At 40.5% G+C, this 15,890-nt stretch overlaps 1 protein-coding gene across 3 annotated transcripts in view; it reads right to left on the minus strand.

Moving 5' to 3' along the window:
* rad18 (RAD18 E3 ubiquitin protein ligase) overlaps positions 1-15,890 on the minus strand; it is a 396,256-nt gene that overhangs the window by 267,182 nt on the left and 113,184 nt on the right. For all 3 annotated transcript variants that reach the window (XM_068051447.1, XM_068051446.1, XM_068051448.1), the window contains exon 7: positions 6,303-6,487. In XM_068051447.1, the coding sequence (XP_067907548.1) occupies positions 6,303-6,487 (185 nt within the window). The remainder of the gene's footprint in view (positions 1-6,302; positions 6,488-15,890) is intronic.

Raw genomic sequence — 15,890 nt, forward strand, 5'->3', positions numbered from 1 at the left:
GCTCTGAAGTGCTAAAGGTTGTGTGTATGTATATATATTTTTTTTTAATTGCATTACTACATTAAAGTTCAAGTTGTTGACTGCCAAAGATATTCCTGGCAACAAGAGACCTCTTGGTGCTAATAGACTGGGCTTCATGGATCAGATTTATGTTTCCAAGACTGAACAACTCAGTTGTTGCCAATTATGATGCAAGACTGCCACATGTTTACAGGCTGCAATTTCCACATGGTGAACAGGCAATTGCCAGTCCAGATTTATTTTGTCCACTGATAGGACACAGAACCTCCATCCACCTCTATTGCCATTGGCTTGCACAGTACCATCCCGTTTATTTTTTTTTCCATTCTGGTATATGAAAAGATTACCTGGAAGGTGAATACATTGGTTAGCAGTAGTGTAAAAAGAGAATGTGCAGTTGCTAGTTATAGTCAAGGTGCTTCAACTAACACAAAAGCATTGGTGAAAATGTCTACTATTTGAAGCTATATTTGTGCAACAGGAAAACTATTGAATGCGAGATGGAAAGATTGGGCAGTGAGAACATTAACTTCAAACAAGCAGCATTTGTGCGGTTAAAGGGGAAAACATGTTAGCTTAATTAATGAATTGAACAATCAGTCCCACACGGCTCAGAAATCACAAGCTTTTTTTTTTAAATGCACCCTGGGGGTGTTCAACATATTAAATAGAGCTCATATTAGTGAGTTCTTGGACTTAATTTGCTGAAATAGGTTACAACAATTACTAAAAAACCTTTCCTCTATCATTTTAATGCTCGCTTTTCAAAATAGTGTATTCTTACAAGTTTTAAAAGAAAAGCACTATGATTGATGGTGAAAATATTAAGGTTTGATGCTTTTCCAAGACTGTAAATAATAAGCAATTGATTAGTCTGTCCCAGCAATAAACACATCCCCTCTACTGCACTGATAAGTTGCTGGACCCTTCCAGCTGTGAAGCAAGGGTGATCAAAAACAGAAACTGATTTAAAAAGCCAGCTTCAGCAAAGACTGCAAAGTCAATCATACTTTAAACTGAAAAATGCAATGGCAGGCTTTGATGAAGAACAGAAGTTTAGAGTGCAGGACAGTGGTTACGATTTATTAACCTACTGATGTGGGGAAGCATAGCAATGCACTATTGTGTATTAAGTGAAGAAAGGTTGTACGGATTGAACAATGCAAATCTGATTATAACAGATGTTCCAAATTTTCACTTGCTATGAAATAAAGCAGCATTCGAATTTGTATCCGGCTTCACCTCACCAAGTGTTTTCCCAATCTGCCTTTGAAGAAATTGAAATATAAATGAAAAGTCAAACATCCAGTTCAGATCACAAGGGTGTAATACTGTTACACCGTTGGGTCATCCTATTGTAGAATTATACATTGAGAACAACAAACACATCCCTGAACTTGAGATACTCAGAGAATCAGCCTGGGTCTCTGCTCTTGATTCGCATCTGGTGATTGGTGCTGTGAAGCCATTCTTGGCAGCGCTGGTCCAGGTTGCTTCCAAGACCTCTCAACAGTAGCAAAGCTGTTAAGGCCAAATATGTTCACAGGAAAAATTATACTGCACAAAAAAAAATTAACATTTTTGGGGATAAGGACTTATGCATTATGTTTGCTTTGTTACAGCCTGAGTTAATCAATGGACGAAGGCTTTGCTTGATTCTTAGCATGCAGCCCAGAATCAGCCTGCTTGTAAGATAAGATTGCAACAATACTGTCAGATTATTAAGCAACCACAGAATGCCGTACCTCTCAAAAGAATTAATGACTGCTCTCCAAGTGGATGTTTCCACTTTGTTAAGACAAGTTTTAATGTAATTCGCTTTTAAAATTGACTCATGTTCCGTGTCTTTTTAAATACATATGAAATATCCATCTGCTCTGTTAAGTCTCTAATCTCTTCTGGCTGTGAAGCGAGGGTGCCTCACTTTAATTAATACATTGCATGGATTACAACCTCCAGAGTGTTTTTGGCAGTGACAGCTGAGTCACTTAGACCAGGTTTGAGCCCGTCTGTCGAGTTAACTAATCTCACTTAAGGCAGCAACAGGACTGAAACAATTATCTCCTGTCAATTGGTCCTGTTCTTTGATAAAGTTAGAGAAGGTGATGAAGGTAGCGCAGTAGATATATGAACTTTCAAAGGGTATTGATAAAGTACCACATATGACAGACCTATTTGGAAAATAGAAGCACATGGTATTAAAAAGGGATGGGGATAACTTGGGTACATAATTGGCTAAGTGTTAGGAAGCAGACAGTAGTGATGTACTAACATTTTTCTGACTGGGGAAAAGTATGTATTTGAGTCCATTAGGACATTGTTTTTCCGGTTATTTATAAATGCAGGTGATACAAACCATGGTAAGGTAGTAAATAGTGTGCAGGATGGTAGCAGACTTCAGGATATAGAAAGGCTGGTGAAATGGGCAAATTCCAACTTTTTCCCCTACTACTGTTGTAAGGCTAACAGGTCTGTAGTTATCACAACCCAACACGTAGGTTCTCGCTATAAACCACTCTTCCCTGCTAGATCTCTCCCCATCTTCAAACGCCTTCTCAAAAGCAACACTGATCATAAATTCTACAATCTCCTCTTCACCACTAATTCCTTGACCCAAAGGTCTTGAATTCCCTCCTAAATCTCTCTGCATCTCACTCTCTTCCTTTCAGATCCCCACCCCCTCTATCCGAATCCCCTTGAAGCCGCTTTGTATTTTCCTCACAACACACATTCCCACCTAGTTTTGTCATCCACAAACTTGGAAATATTACATTTGGTCCCCACAACCAAATCGTTGATCTATATCATGAACAGTTGGAGCCCATGCACCGATCCCTGCGGTACCCCACTAGGCAAAGCCTGCCAATGCAAGAATGGTTCCTCATGCTATTTTTTTCACTCACTGAAAACGGAACTGTGAATATTGATGGCCAAGACCCAGTCATTTATTTTGCAAAAGTCATCATGGAGATCCCCATGCCATCTGCATTGACTCCAGCTTCTCAGTTTGGAAGCAAAATCACCTAATCATCTGTTTTGTTCTGCATTCCTGAAGTTGGACAGTATAGTTGTGACCCTTGCCTGCTAAACTGGGGGTTGAGAGCAGCATAGGTGATTCGTGATCCTCTTTTTGAAGATCTGGTTGCACTTATAAAGCACCTTTGAGATTAGAAAATGTCACAAAGCGCTTCACAGAAGAGTCATTAGACAAAAATTGACACTGAGCCAAATATAAAGATGCTAATGATAGTCGGGTGGGAGGGTGGAGGTAACTAAAAGTTTTGTGAAAGAGGTAGATTTTAAGTTTTATTCCTACTCTCTGCTTTCTGCCTGTTAACCAATCCTTAATCCATGCCAATAGATTACCTCCTATCCCATGTGCTTTAATTTTGCTAACCAACCTCCTGTGGAGGACTTTAGCAAAAGCCTTCGGAAAATCCAAGTATACTACGTCCACCGACTCCCCTTTATCAATTCTGTTAGTAACATTCTCAAAATATTCCAACAGGTTCGTCACACATGATTTTCCATTCGCATAAATGTGAAATAACGGCAACCTGACTTGTATTTGAAGAGGACTAATTTGCAGCATTATGGGGATAAAGCTGGAGTGACAGTCTAATTTGGACAGCTGTTTCAAAGAGCCAGCACAGACATGACCATCATTACAATTCAGAGAAGGAAACATTTAATCTACTCGATTTTGCAAAAGCTCAAATCATTTAATTATACAAGTTAGACGCTTGTGGGATTGACAGATGTTGGAAATAATATTGATTGAAGTAATGGTACACCCAGAGGCATCAGCTGCAGAGGCTTTAGTCAGCACTTTAATGCTTTGTTGTTTCAATGGCTAATTCTTCAAGAGACCCAATTTACCTATATTTCCATGAGCAAAAACAAGACCTTCAGTGCAGGATTGTCTGAAATATCACACGCCGTAAGGCCTATAAATTATTGAAACATACCTTCCCACTTGAATGCTAACAAGGTTACTGGTAAATATTTTGCACTAAGAGTTATGTTCAACCTCCAGCCACTTGTGAATAAACACAGACTCAAAAAGTATGAATGAAGCAAACCAGTTGCAAAAAACAAAATTCACAGGTAAAACTGTTTCTTCTGCAATTTAAATCAGCTGGATACAGGTATTCCAAGAATGCATTTTCTTATTGTTCCTCAGACATAAAATTAAAGTAATAACTAAACGCCTAACTCAAAATAAGAACAAGAACTGAAGATTTAATTAAGGTGAATAAAATCAGGGGCCTAGATAGAGTGGATTGGAAGGACATATTTCCCTTAGCAGTGAGACCAATAACCAAGGGTCATAGATTTAAAGTAATTGGCAAAAAGATTAGAGGGGAATTGAAGAGAAATATTTTCACCTAGAGGGTGGTGGGGGTCTGGAACTCTCTGCCTGAAACCCTCAATTCTTTTTAAAAATATTTGGATATGCACTTAAAGTGCCATAACCTACAAGGCTAGAGACAAGAGCTGGAAAGAGGCATTAGTTTGGATAGTTCTTTTTCTGCTGGCACAGACATGATGGACCAAACTGGCCTCCTGTGCCACAAACTTCTATCATTCTATGATTCTAGAAGCAGCTGGCTGCCATAATCTGTCTTGCTGTATTTGTGTTGCTACAGTTTAGAGACAGCAGGATTTCCAGTGTGCGCAGAGATTTGTTTCCTTGAGGGTTGGTATTCACATAACTTGCATTTATATTGCATCTTTAAAGTATCAATTTATATTTAATTTAAATACAAGTCAAAGCCACGTTCCCATTGATCTGCAAGTCTCATGTTGTGAATGAAGTAGATCTTAGCGTTCTCATTTAGGGTTTATGATGCAACAGCTTTCCAAGCCTGCAGTGTAAATCAGCAACAATAATTTATTTATACAGCACCTCCGACGCAATAAAACATCCCAAGGTGCTTTACAGGAACATTATAAAACAAAGTATAAAGGGATTTGAAAACGAGAATGAGAATTTTAAAATCAAGACGTTGCTTTGTTGCTTGACTGGAAGCCAATGTAGGTCAGCTAGCACAGGGGTGATAGGGGATCGGGACTTGGTGCCAGTTAAGTCATGGGCAGCAGACTTTTGGATGACCTCAAGTTTACAGAGAGTAGAATGCGGGAGACCAGCCAGGAGCGCGTTGTAATAGTCAAGTCTAGAGGTAACGAAGGCATGAATGAGGGTTTCAGCAGCAGATGAGCTGAGGCAGGGCGATGTCGGGCAATCTTGCGGAGGTAGAAATAGGCAGACTTAGTGATGGGTCAAACATGAGGTTGGAAGCTCGTCTCAGGGTCAAGTGTGACAGTAAAATTATGAACAGACTGGCTTAATCTCAGATTGTTGCCAGGGAGAGGGATGGAGTTGGTAACTAGGGAACAGAGTTTGGAGTTAAGAACTAAGAAAAATGAGTGCAAAATACAGCTTCAAGGAATGGATTGCAATTGATTAAGAGGGCTGTGCACACTCTTGCCACATACAAGAGTGCACCAAGTTTCACAAGGATCCAGAGTGTCCACTGTGTACAGCTCGATTCATCTTGCCACATACAACTAAAATTAATTAGGTGTTGCTATGCAAAATAATGATGTCCATTAATTTCTAAGGCATTGGCTTAGGTTTTCCACTTAGGTGTTCATCAGCTTACAACCCCCCCACCCAGTTTAATGGACAGGCAAGCCATAGGGAGCTGAGAGCAATAATAGAAAATCCTGGTTATTGTGTCTGTTTACCAGCTGTTCTGAGTGTCTAACTGAAAGGGCTGTGGAGTTGCCATTTTCAAATGGATCCTTAATCATACAGTTGAAGTATCATGCGATCACAAGTCACAATTCAGGAATCTAATGTTAGTTCAGCAGAACTTTTTTACCCAAAGGAAAACAGATTGTGCAATGCTTTACCAGCAAGCAGGCAGATAAAGATAGGTTCAAGAGGTGATTGGAGACAATATGGATTGAAGGATACAGTGATCTGAGTTAGTGGCATTGATTTCTGAAAAAGCGTCAACTGATCTTTTCCATAATTATCCTCAGTTCAGGGTTCTTTTGCAGTTCACACACATATTTTCAAAGATTACACTGTAAACTTTGTTTTTTTAATTCCAATTTTTTTTGCATTAGATCAACTTTTTTTGGGCAGGGGAGAGAGTTGTTTATGTCTACTTCACTTAAATACATTCAAATATTAGGGACAAACTTACAGAAAGAAAGAACTTGCACATACCGTGTGCTTTATTTCTGGCAACTTAGAGGGTCTCGCTCACCTGATCTGGGGTTCAAGGAGTCGCACTGTGAGTTGTACATTTGTACAAACCCCTGGTGTCGTTTAATGAGCTGTGCTTTGCTGCCCTGAGTTGACAGTCCATACTCCTTCAATTTCTTCCTCAAATCCCGGTCAGAAAGCAGATTATAAACTAGTTTAGGCAGCAGTTTCCTTTTGTTCACAGAGCTTGAATGGAAAAACGAACAAGAGGACACATCTTGTTAATACTCACTCCAGAGAACGAGGTGGTTTTGATCACAGCAATAACTGACAATACTTACCTACTTTCAAAAAAGGACATGTAAAAACAAACAGCAAAACAGGTAAAGATAGTATCAAACTTAAAGCCTTTAATTGCGCAAAGATGAGAGGCAGGTCAGAAGATTGGACAGAATATAAAAAACAGCAAAGAGGGACTAAAAGATTGATAAGGAAGGTAAAATTAGTGTATGAGAGAAAGCTAGCTAGAAATATAAAGCCAGATAGTATGAGTTTCTATAGATATTTTAAAAAGAAGAGACTTAACAAAGTCCTATAAAAAGTAAGTCTGGGGAACTAATAATGGATAACGAGATGGCAAATAAATTGAACAGATATTTTGCATCGATCTTCACTGTTGAGGATACAAGCAAGATCCCGGTATCAACTGTAAGTCAGGAAATGGAAGGGAGGAACTCAAGAAAATTACAATTACAGGGAAGTGATACTGAGCAAATTGTTGGAGCTGCGGGCTGACAAGTCCCCGGGTCCGGATGGACTTCATCCTAGGGCGTTAAAAGAAGTGGCTAGTGAGATAGTTGATGCATTAGTTTTAATTTTCCAGAATTCCCTAGATTCAGGGAAGGTTCTGTTAGATTGGAAAATAGCGAATGTAACTCCTTTATTCAAAAAGGGAGGGAGACAGAAAGCACGGAAGTACAGGCCAGTTGGCTTAACACCTATCTTAGGGAAAATGTTAGAAGCTATTATTAAAGATGTTATAGCAGGGCATTTAGAAAAATTCAAGGTAATCAGGCAAAGTCAACATGGTTTTGTGAAAGGGAAATCATGTTTAACCAATTTATTGGAGTTTTGAAAAAGTAACATGCTGTGGATAAAGGGGAACCGGTGGATGTACTGTACTTAGATTTCCAGAAGGCATTTGATAAGGTGCTACATCAAAGGTTATTGTAGAAAATAAAAGCTCATGGTGTAAGGGGTAACATAGTGGCATGGATAGAAGATTAATTAGCTAGCAGGAAACAGAGAGTAGGCATAACTGGGTCATTTTCTGGTTGGAAATATGTAACGAGTGGTGCGCCACAGGGATCAGTGCTGGGGCCTCAACTTTTTACAATTTATATAAATGACTTAGATGAACGGACCGAAAATATGGTTGCTAAATTTGCTGATGACACAAAGATAGGTAGGAAAGTAAATTGCGAAGAGGACATAAGGAGACTACAAAGGGATATAGATAGGTTAAGTGGGCAAAGATCTGGTAAATGAAATAATGTGGGAAAAAGTGAAATTGTCCACTTTGGCAGGAAGAATAAAAAAGCATATTATCTAAATGGTGAGAGACTGCGGAGCTCTGAGATGCAGAGGGATCTGGTGTCCACGTGCATGAATCGCAAAAGGCTAGTATGCAGATACAGCATGTAATTAGGAAAGCTAATAGAATGTTATCGCATATCGCGAGGGGAATTGAATACAAAAGTAAGGAGGTTATGCTTCAGCAATACAGGGCATTGGTGCAACCACATCTGGAGTATTGTGTACAGTATTGGTCTCTTTATTTAAGGAAGGATGTAAATGCACTGGAGGCAGTATAGAGAAGGTTTACTAGACGAATACCTGGAATGGGCGGGCTGTCTTACGTGGAAAGATTGGACAGGCAAGGCTTGTATCCGCTGGAATTTACAAGAGTAAGAGGCGACTTGATTGAAACATACAAGATACTGAGGGGTCTTGGCAGGGTGGATGTGGAAAGGGTGTTTCCCCTTGTGGGAGAATCTCAAACCAGGGGTCACTGTTTAAAAATGAGGGTTCGCCTATTCAAGACAGAGATGAAGAGAAATTTTTTCTCTGAGGGTCATGAGTCTTTGGAATTCTCTTCCTCAAAATGCAGTGGAAGCAGAGTCTTTGAATATTTTTAAGGCAGAGGTATATACGTTCTTGATAAGCAAGGGGGTGGAAGCTTATCGGGAGTAGGTGGAAATGTGGAGTAATCGTTGCAGCCATGAACTTATTGAATGGCGGAACAGGCTCGAGGGGCCTACTCCTGCTCCCTAATTCATATGTTCATATTACAAAGGGATAAGGGGTTTCAAAGACTGGAGAATCTGGGATTTTTCTTAGAGCAGAGAACGTTAAGGGGAAATTTAATAGAGATGGTCAAAATTATGAGGGGTTTTGATAGATTAGTTAGGAAGAAACTGTTTCCACTGGCAGGAGAGTCAGTAACCAGAGGACACAGATTTAAAATAATTTGCAATAAAGTTAGGGCAGGGTAGATGAGGAGAATTTTTTTTTCCCTCAGCAAGTTACGATCTGGAAAGCACAGCCTGAAAACGTGGTGGAAACAGATTTAATAGTAACTATTAAAGAGGAATTGGATAAATACCTAAAATAAAAATATGTAGAGCTGTGGCAAGAGCATAGGAGTGGGACTAAATGGATAGCTCTATTAGAGAGTAGGCAAAGGCAGGATGAAGGAAAAAAAGACTTTTATAGCGCCTTTCACAAACACAGGGTATCCCAAAGCGTTTTACAACTAGATAAAGTACTTTATAAGATTTACATTGTTGTAATGCAGGAAACGCAACAGCCAATTTGCGCCCAGCAAGTTCCCACAAGCAGCAATGTGATAATGACCAGATAATCTGTTCTCGTGAAGTTGATTGCAGGATAAATATTGACTAGGTCATCTGGGATAGCTGTCCTCATCAACATCTTCGAAATAATGCCATGGGATCTTTTACATTCATCTGAGTGGGTAAACAGGACCTCAGTTTAACATCGCATCTGAAACAGACATCTCCAACAATGCAGCACACTCTCAGTACTGCACAGGCATCAGCCTTGATTTTTGTGCTCAAGTCTTGGACGAGCAGGTCTGAGGGGCTAAATGGCTTACTCATGCTCTATGTTCCTACTTAGCTGGCGTATTTTTGGTATATTTACCTGCAACATAGCTCCTCCAACCAACGTTACATCTAGCCATGTAAATAAAAATTGAAGTTTAATACACCTAAATGACTTTTTTTTAATTTCTAGAAATATTGTTAGCTATCAAAATATTATGAACTTCTATTAACTGAATGCTACAAATATTACTTTGAAACTGTGACCAAACTAACAGACCACTTCGATCACCTCAGAAACTAAATTAAGTGCAATACACTTCAGGATCCACCCAAGCAAGGAGAACAAAGGGAAGCAAGACAACCTTTTCCTATCAATTAACGTTCTTCATTCCACCACTGCAATCAAAATGCTCTCCACCCCTCTTCCAGCAAAGTCACGGAGAATATTAAATAACATGTCCACTGAAACCTGCATTACTTGTCTTCTCAATTATTTCATCAGAACTTCTGCAGGATAAAGCTGTTCATCAGATGTCACTGCACTGCACAGTTTCCTAAACATGATCCTGCACAGCATAAATTTAACTCACAGCAGAGAGAGATTAAATTCACTAGACACTATTTTTAAGTGAAGGAAATTGTGTGACTATGGAAAGAGAGCTCTGCAGTGGGGTGAGCTTTTTATTGTTCTGACCAAGAGTCGGCAGAAACACAATGGGCCAAATATTCTCCTTCTGAGCATAAACTGTCACAGCTCTATTTCCATCCCTAAGTTTTTGTATACAATGTCTAAGACTAAAGCTGGGGGTTATCGATGATTAGACAATGTTATTATCTATCAAGAGAGGAGGGTCCCTCCATTATGGCAGATAATGGGAGTTCTACTGTGAAAAGAAAATGTGCATATTGCTGTGAGGGGAAAAAAGGGCAGCAAAAAATACAAATGGAGAATGCTGACAGCAACACAGGTCCAAATGCAGCTGCATCATATATTAAACCAGCCCCATCCAAATTAATTAATTAAATAGAATAGAGATGGCTGAGCAGGCGATGTGTTGCAGCTGTAGTATGTGGGAGCTGGTGGACACCGGTGCAATCCTCGGTGACCACATCTGCAGCAAGTGTTGGCTGCTCGAGGAACTCCGGCTCAGAGTTGATGAGCTGGAGTCCGAGCTGCGGACACTGTTACGCATCAGGGAGGGGGAGAATTACCTGGACACTGTGTTTCAGAGGACAGACACACCCCTTAGATTAACTACCTTGAATTCAGCCAGTGGTCAGGGACAGGAGGGTGTGACTGCGAGAGAGGCAGGCATGGGGATCCAGAATTTAGCTATGGAGGAGCCTCAGCCACTGCCCTTATCCAATAGGTATGAGGTTCTTGCTCCCAGTGTGGACGAGGGTTCAGACTGTAGGGAGGATGAGCGAACTAACCACAGCACCGTGGTTCAGAGCGCATTCAAGTGGGGGAGAAAAGAGAAATGTAGTTGTAATAGGGGATAGCATAGTTAGGGGAGTAGATACTGCTCTCTGCAGCTAAGATAGAGAGTCCCGAAGGCTGTGTTGCCTACCTACCTGGTGCCAAGATTAAGGACATTTCTTCTGGGCTGGAGAGGAACTTGGAGTGGGAAGGAAAAGATCCAGTTGTCGTGGTCCACGTAGGTACCAACGACAAAGGCAGGACTAGGAAAGAGGTTCTGCTGAGGGACTATGAGCAGCTCAGGGCCAAATTAAAAAGCAGAACCACAAAGGTAATAATCTCTGGATTACTACCTGAGCCACATGCAAATTGACAGAGGGTAAATAAGATTAGAGAGGTAAATGTGCGGCTCAAAGATTGGTGTGGGAGAAATGGGTTCCAATTCATGGGACACTGACACCAGTACTGGGGAAAGAGAGCTGTTCCGTTGGGATGGGCTTCACTTGAACCATGCTCGGACCAGTGTCCTGGCGAATCGTATAACTAGGGTTGTAGATAAGGCTTTAAACTAAATAGTGGGGGGGGGAGGGTTCAATTGAAAGGAAGTTTAAAAAGTCGAAAAGTAACAAGACAGCAGAGGTGCAGGATAGTGAAGGAACATACATTAATCAAACAGTGACAGGAAGGGACAGAGAATACAAGCATAACAGTACAGCAGAAATTAGAACTAAAGTAGGTAAAAATGGTAAAAAGTCAAAGCTTAAGGCTCTTTATCTGAATGCACGCAGCATTTGTAACAAGATAGATGAGCTGAGGCATGAGAAATAAATGAATATGATTTGATAGCTATCACTGAGACATGGTTGCAAGATGACCAGGACTGGAATCTTAATGTTCAAGGATATTCGGCGTTCCGGAAGAATAGGCAGAAACGAAAAGGAGGTGGGGTAGCTTTGTTATTAAAGAAAGGGATCAATGCAGTTGTGAGTAATGATATTGGTGTAATACATCGTGATGTAGAATTAGTCTGGGTGGAAATAAGGAATAGCAAGGGAAAGAAATCACGGGTGGGAGTGGTCTATAGACCCCCGAGGAGTTGCCTCTCTGTCGGACAAGATATTAATCAGGAAATACTGGAGGTGTATAAGAAGGGCATTTCAATTATCATGGACAACTTTAATTTGCATATAGACTGGACAAGTCAAATTGGCAAGGGTAGCATGGAAGACAAATTTGTAGAGTGTGTCAGGGATTGTTACTTAGAGCAATACATTGCAGAACCTAACAGGGAACAGGCTATTTTAGATTTGGTATTGTGTAATGAGGTAGGATTAATAAGAGATCTCGTAGTTAAGGATCCTCTAGGGGGAAGCGATCATAACACGGTAGAATTTCAAATTCAGTTTGAGGGTGAGAAACTCGGGTCTCAAACCAGTGTCTTCAACTTAAACAAGGGCAATTACAGAGGTATGAAGAAAGTGTTGTCTAAAGCGGGCTGGGAAGATAGACTACAGGGGAAGTCAGTAGATGAACAGTGGCAGACGTTTAAGCAGATATTTCATAACACTCAGCAAACATTTATTCCAGTCAGAAGGAAGGACTCGAACAGAATGATGAACCACCTGTGGATAACAAAGGAAGTTAAGGAGAGTATCAAATCAAAAACAAAGGCGTACAATGTGGCGAAAACGAGTGGTAGACCAGAGAATTGAGAATTTTTTTTAGAAACCAGCAGCAGATGACTAAAAAGCTAATAAACAGGGAGAAAACTGATTATGAGAGTAAATTGGCAAGAAATATAAAAACAAACAGTAAGAGCATCTCCGGGTATATTAAAAGGAGGAGAGTAGCTAAAGTTAGCGTGGGACCCTTGGAGGATGAGACTGGGGAATTAGTAACAGGGAAATGGTAGATAATTTAAACCAATATTTTGCATCAGTCTTCACGGTGCAGGACACTATAAACATCCCAACAATAATAGATGAGCAAGGTGTAAATGGGAGGGAGGAACTTGTAACAATCTCTATCACGAGGGAAAAGGTGCTGGACAAACTGATGGGTCTAAAGGCAGACAAGTTGCCAGGACCTGATGGCCTGCATCCAAGGGTTTTAAAAGAAGTGGCTGCAGAGATAGTGGAGGCTTTGGTCATAATATATCAAAACTCACTGGATTCCAGTAGGGTACCAGCGGATTGGAAAACCACTAATGTGACACCCGTATTCAAGAAAGGAGGGAGACAGAAAGCAGGAAACTATAGATCAGTTAGCTTAACATCAGTCTTTGGGAAAATGCTAGAGTCCATTATTAAGGAAGAAATAGCAGGGCACTTAGAAAAACATAATGCAATCAAACAGAGTCAACATGGTTTTATGAAAGGGAAATCATGTTTGACAAATTTGTTAGAGTTCTTTGAGGGTATAACAAGCAGAGTGGATAAAGGGGAACCTGCAGATGTAGTGTATTTGGATTTTCAGAAGGTGTCTGAAAAGGTGCCACATAAAAGGTTATTGCACAAAATAAGAGCTCAGGGTACTGGGGGTAATGTGTTGGCATGGACTGAACACAGAGGCAGAGAGTCAGGATCAATGGGTCTTTTTCAGGTTGGACAGCCATAACTAGTGGGGTGCCACAAGGATCGGTCCTAGGGCCTCAACTATTTACTATCAATATTAATGGCTTAGAGGAAGGGACAGAGTGTAGTGTATTCAAATTTGCTGACAATACAAACATAGGTGGGAAGGCATGTTGTGATGAGGACACAAAGAATCTGCAAAGGGATATAGATAGGGTAAGTGAGTGGGCAAAAACTTAGCAGATGGTGTTCAATGTGGGAAAGTGTGAGGTAATCCACTTTGGTAGGAAGAATAAAAAGTCTGATTATTTAGATGGAGAAAGACTACAAAATACTACAGTACAGAGGGATCTGGGTGTTCTTGTACATGAAACACAAAAGGTTAGCATGCAGGTGCAGCAAGAAATTAGGAAGGAAAATGGAATTTTGGCCTTTATTGCTATGGGGTTAGAGTTTAGAAATAGGGAAGTCTTGTTACAACTGTACAGGGTGTTAGTGAGGCCACAACTGGAGTACTGCATACAGTTTTGGTTCCCGTATTTAAGGAAGGATATACTAGCATTGGAGGCAGCTCAGACAAGGTTCACTAGGCTGATTCCTGGGATGAAGGGGTTGTCTTATCAAGAATGGCTAAACAGGTCAGGCCTTTATTCATTGGAGTTTAGAAGAATGAGAGGTGATCTTATAGAAACATGTAAGATTTTAAGGGGGCTTGACAGGGTAGATGTTGAGAAGATGCTCCACTTGTGGGGGAATCTTGAACTAGGGGACACAGTTACAGAATAAGGGGGCACACATTTAAAACTGAGATGCGAAGGAATTTCCTCTCTCAGAGGGTGGTGAATCTCTGGAATTCTCTGCCTCAGAGAGTTGTGGAGGCTAGGTCACAATGTATTTAAGGAAGAGATAGATAGATTTTTGAAACCTCAGGGATTAGGCGAAGTAGGCCCAAAAGGGGAGTTGAGGCCTGGGACAGATCAGCCATGATCTTATTGAATGGAGGGGCTGAATGGCCTACTCCTGCTCCTTTTGCTTATGTTCTTATCCTTTCAAAGATACAGAGAAACTGAAGGAGGAACAAACTAGAAAATAAGGCCTTTAGATGCAGGATGAACCTGGAGAAACATTCCACTTCATCAGAACCGATGCAAATAGCTTCAAGAAATTGCACACAAGAGGGTGAAGGAGGTCAGGGCTTATTCTAAGTGAATACAGTTTCATTATCTGACCTAGTCTGCAAATACAGCAGTTTAATGTTGTATAAATTTCCAGAGGTAACAGTGCAACCATCCGCTACAATAATTCTCTACGTTCAACGGAAAAAGCTCAGTTAAAATAGGTTCTGCCATCATTTGTAAAATTCACAAAGTTATTCTTTGTATTATCTACATTGATAATTCAAAGTCGATTTTTGCAGAAAAAAATTGAATTATCAGAAACTTGAACAAACAAGTGGAAATTTAGTACTAAACAAAACAGAACCAGATAATTTAAATTAAATGAATTTGAAATAAGAGGAACTGGCTGCAATGGCCTAAGCTAGGCACAACCTTACTCCTAGATTATTTTTAACAAGTGCAAGTAGCATTCTTCTGCCTTTTCCTAGCCAATTGATCTGCTCACATCTCCCTAATGCCTGTGCTAATGAAGCTCTTAGCCAGCCACTTGGAGATACACAAAATTAGGCACCTGAGTTTAACTCGCCTATCCTAGGTCAAATGGTTAACCTCCACAGGACAGAGTGGAAACTAGCTGAGTGAGTGCCTATAATTCAATGGTACTCCAACGCACAGCCTCGCTACAATCTACCTTTGTGATAAGTATTGTATAACTGGTGGATGGTTTCAATTGATTCTTAGATTTTCATGCAGATGGAGATCAAACATCAAGAATCCATCTGTAAGATGCACTATACCCCAAGCATCACAGTAAGTGAAGCTTTAACTTGAGATATTAAGCAGAAATATTAGAACTACTTTCCCCTGCATTTCTGTTTTTCCTGGAACTTTCATTTATCGATTCAACACATTTCATCAATCCCAGAACTGTGCAGTTTCATGCTCAATCATGTGCTTCAAGTCTGCAAAAGTGAAGACACACATGGCCTAATGTCATTGCATACTGGAATAGTTACTTCACGGCAAGGTATCCTGCGGTAGCTGCATATTGCATCATGCAGTGAACATAAAGATCCAGGGCATGAATTAGCCAACCACCCGTCAAGCCAGCTTTATCCACAGTCCATGTATGATTATTCTATTGTTGGAATTCCCTCCTGCTAATTCCGACTTTAAGTAACACTAAATTCCTCCCCTGAGAAAAGAACACACCATTAGTATCTCTAACTTTCAAACCTAATGGCCAATTTACCTATCAACCTGCAAGTCTTTGGCATGTGGGAGGAAACCGGAGCACCCGGAGAAAACCCACGCAGACACAGGGAGAACTTGCAAACTCCACACAGGCAGTACCCAGAATTGAAACCAGGTTGCTGGAGCTGTGAGGCTGCGGTGCTAACCACTGCGCCA

Source organism: Heterodontus francisci, chromosome 19, assembly GCF_036365525.1.
Source record: "Heterodontus francisci isolate sHetFra1 chromosome 19, sHetFra1.hap1, whole genome shotgun sequence".
Taxonomy (NCBI): Eukaryota; Metazoa; Chordata; class Chondrichthyes; order Heterodontiformes; family Heterodontidae; genus Heterodontus; species Heterodontus francisci.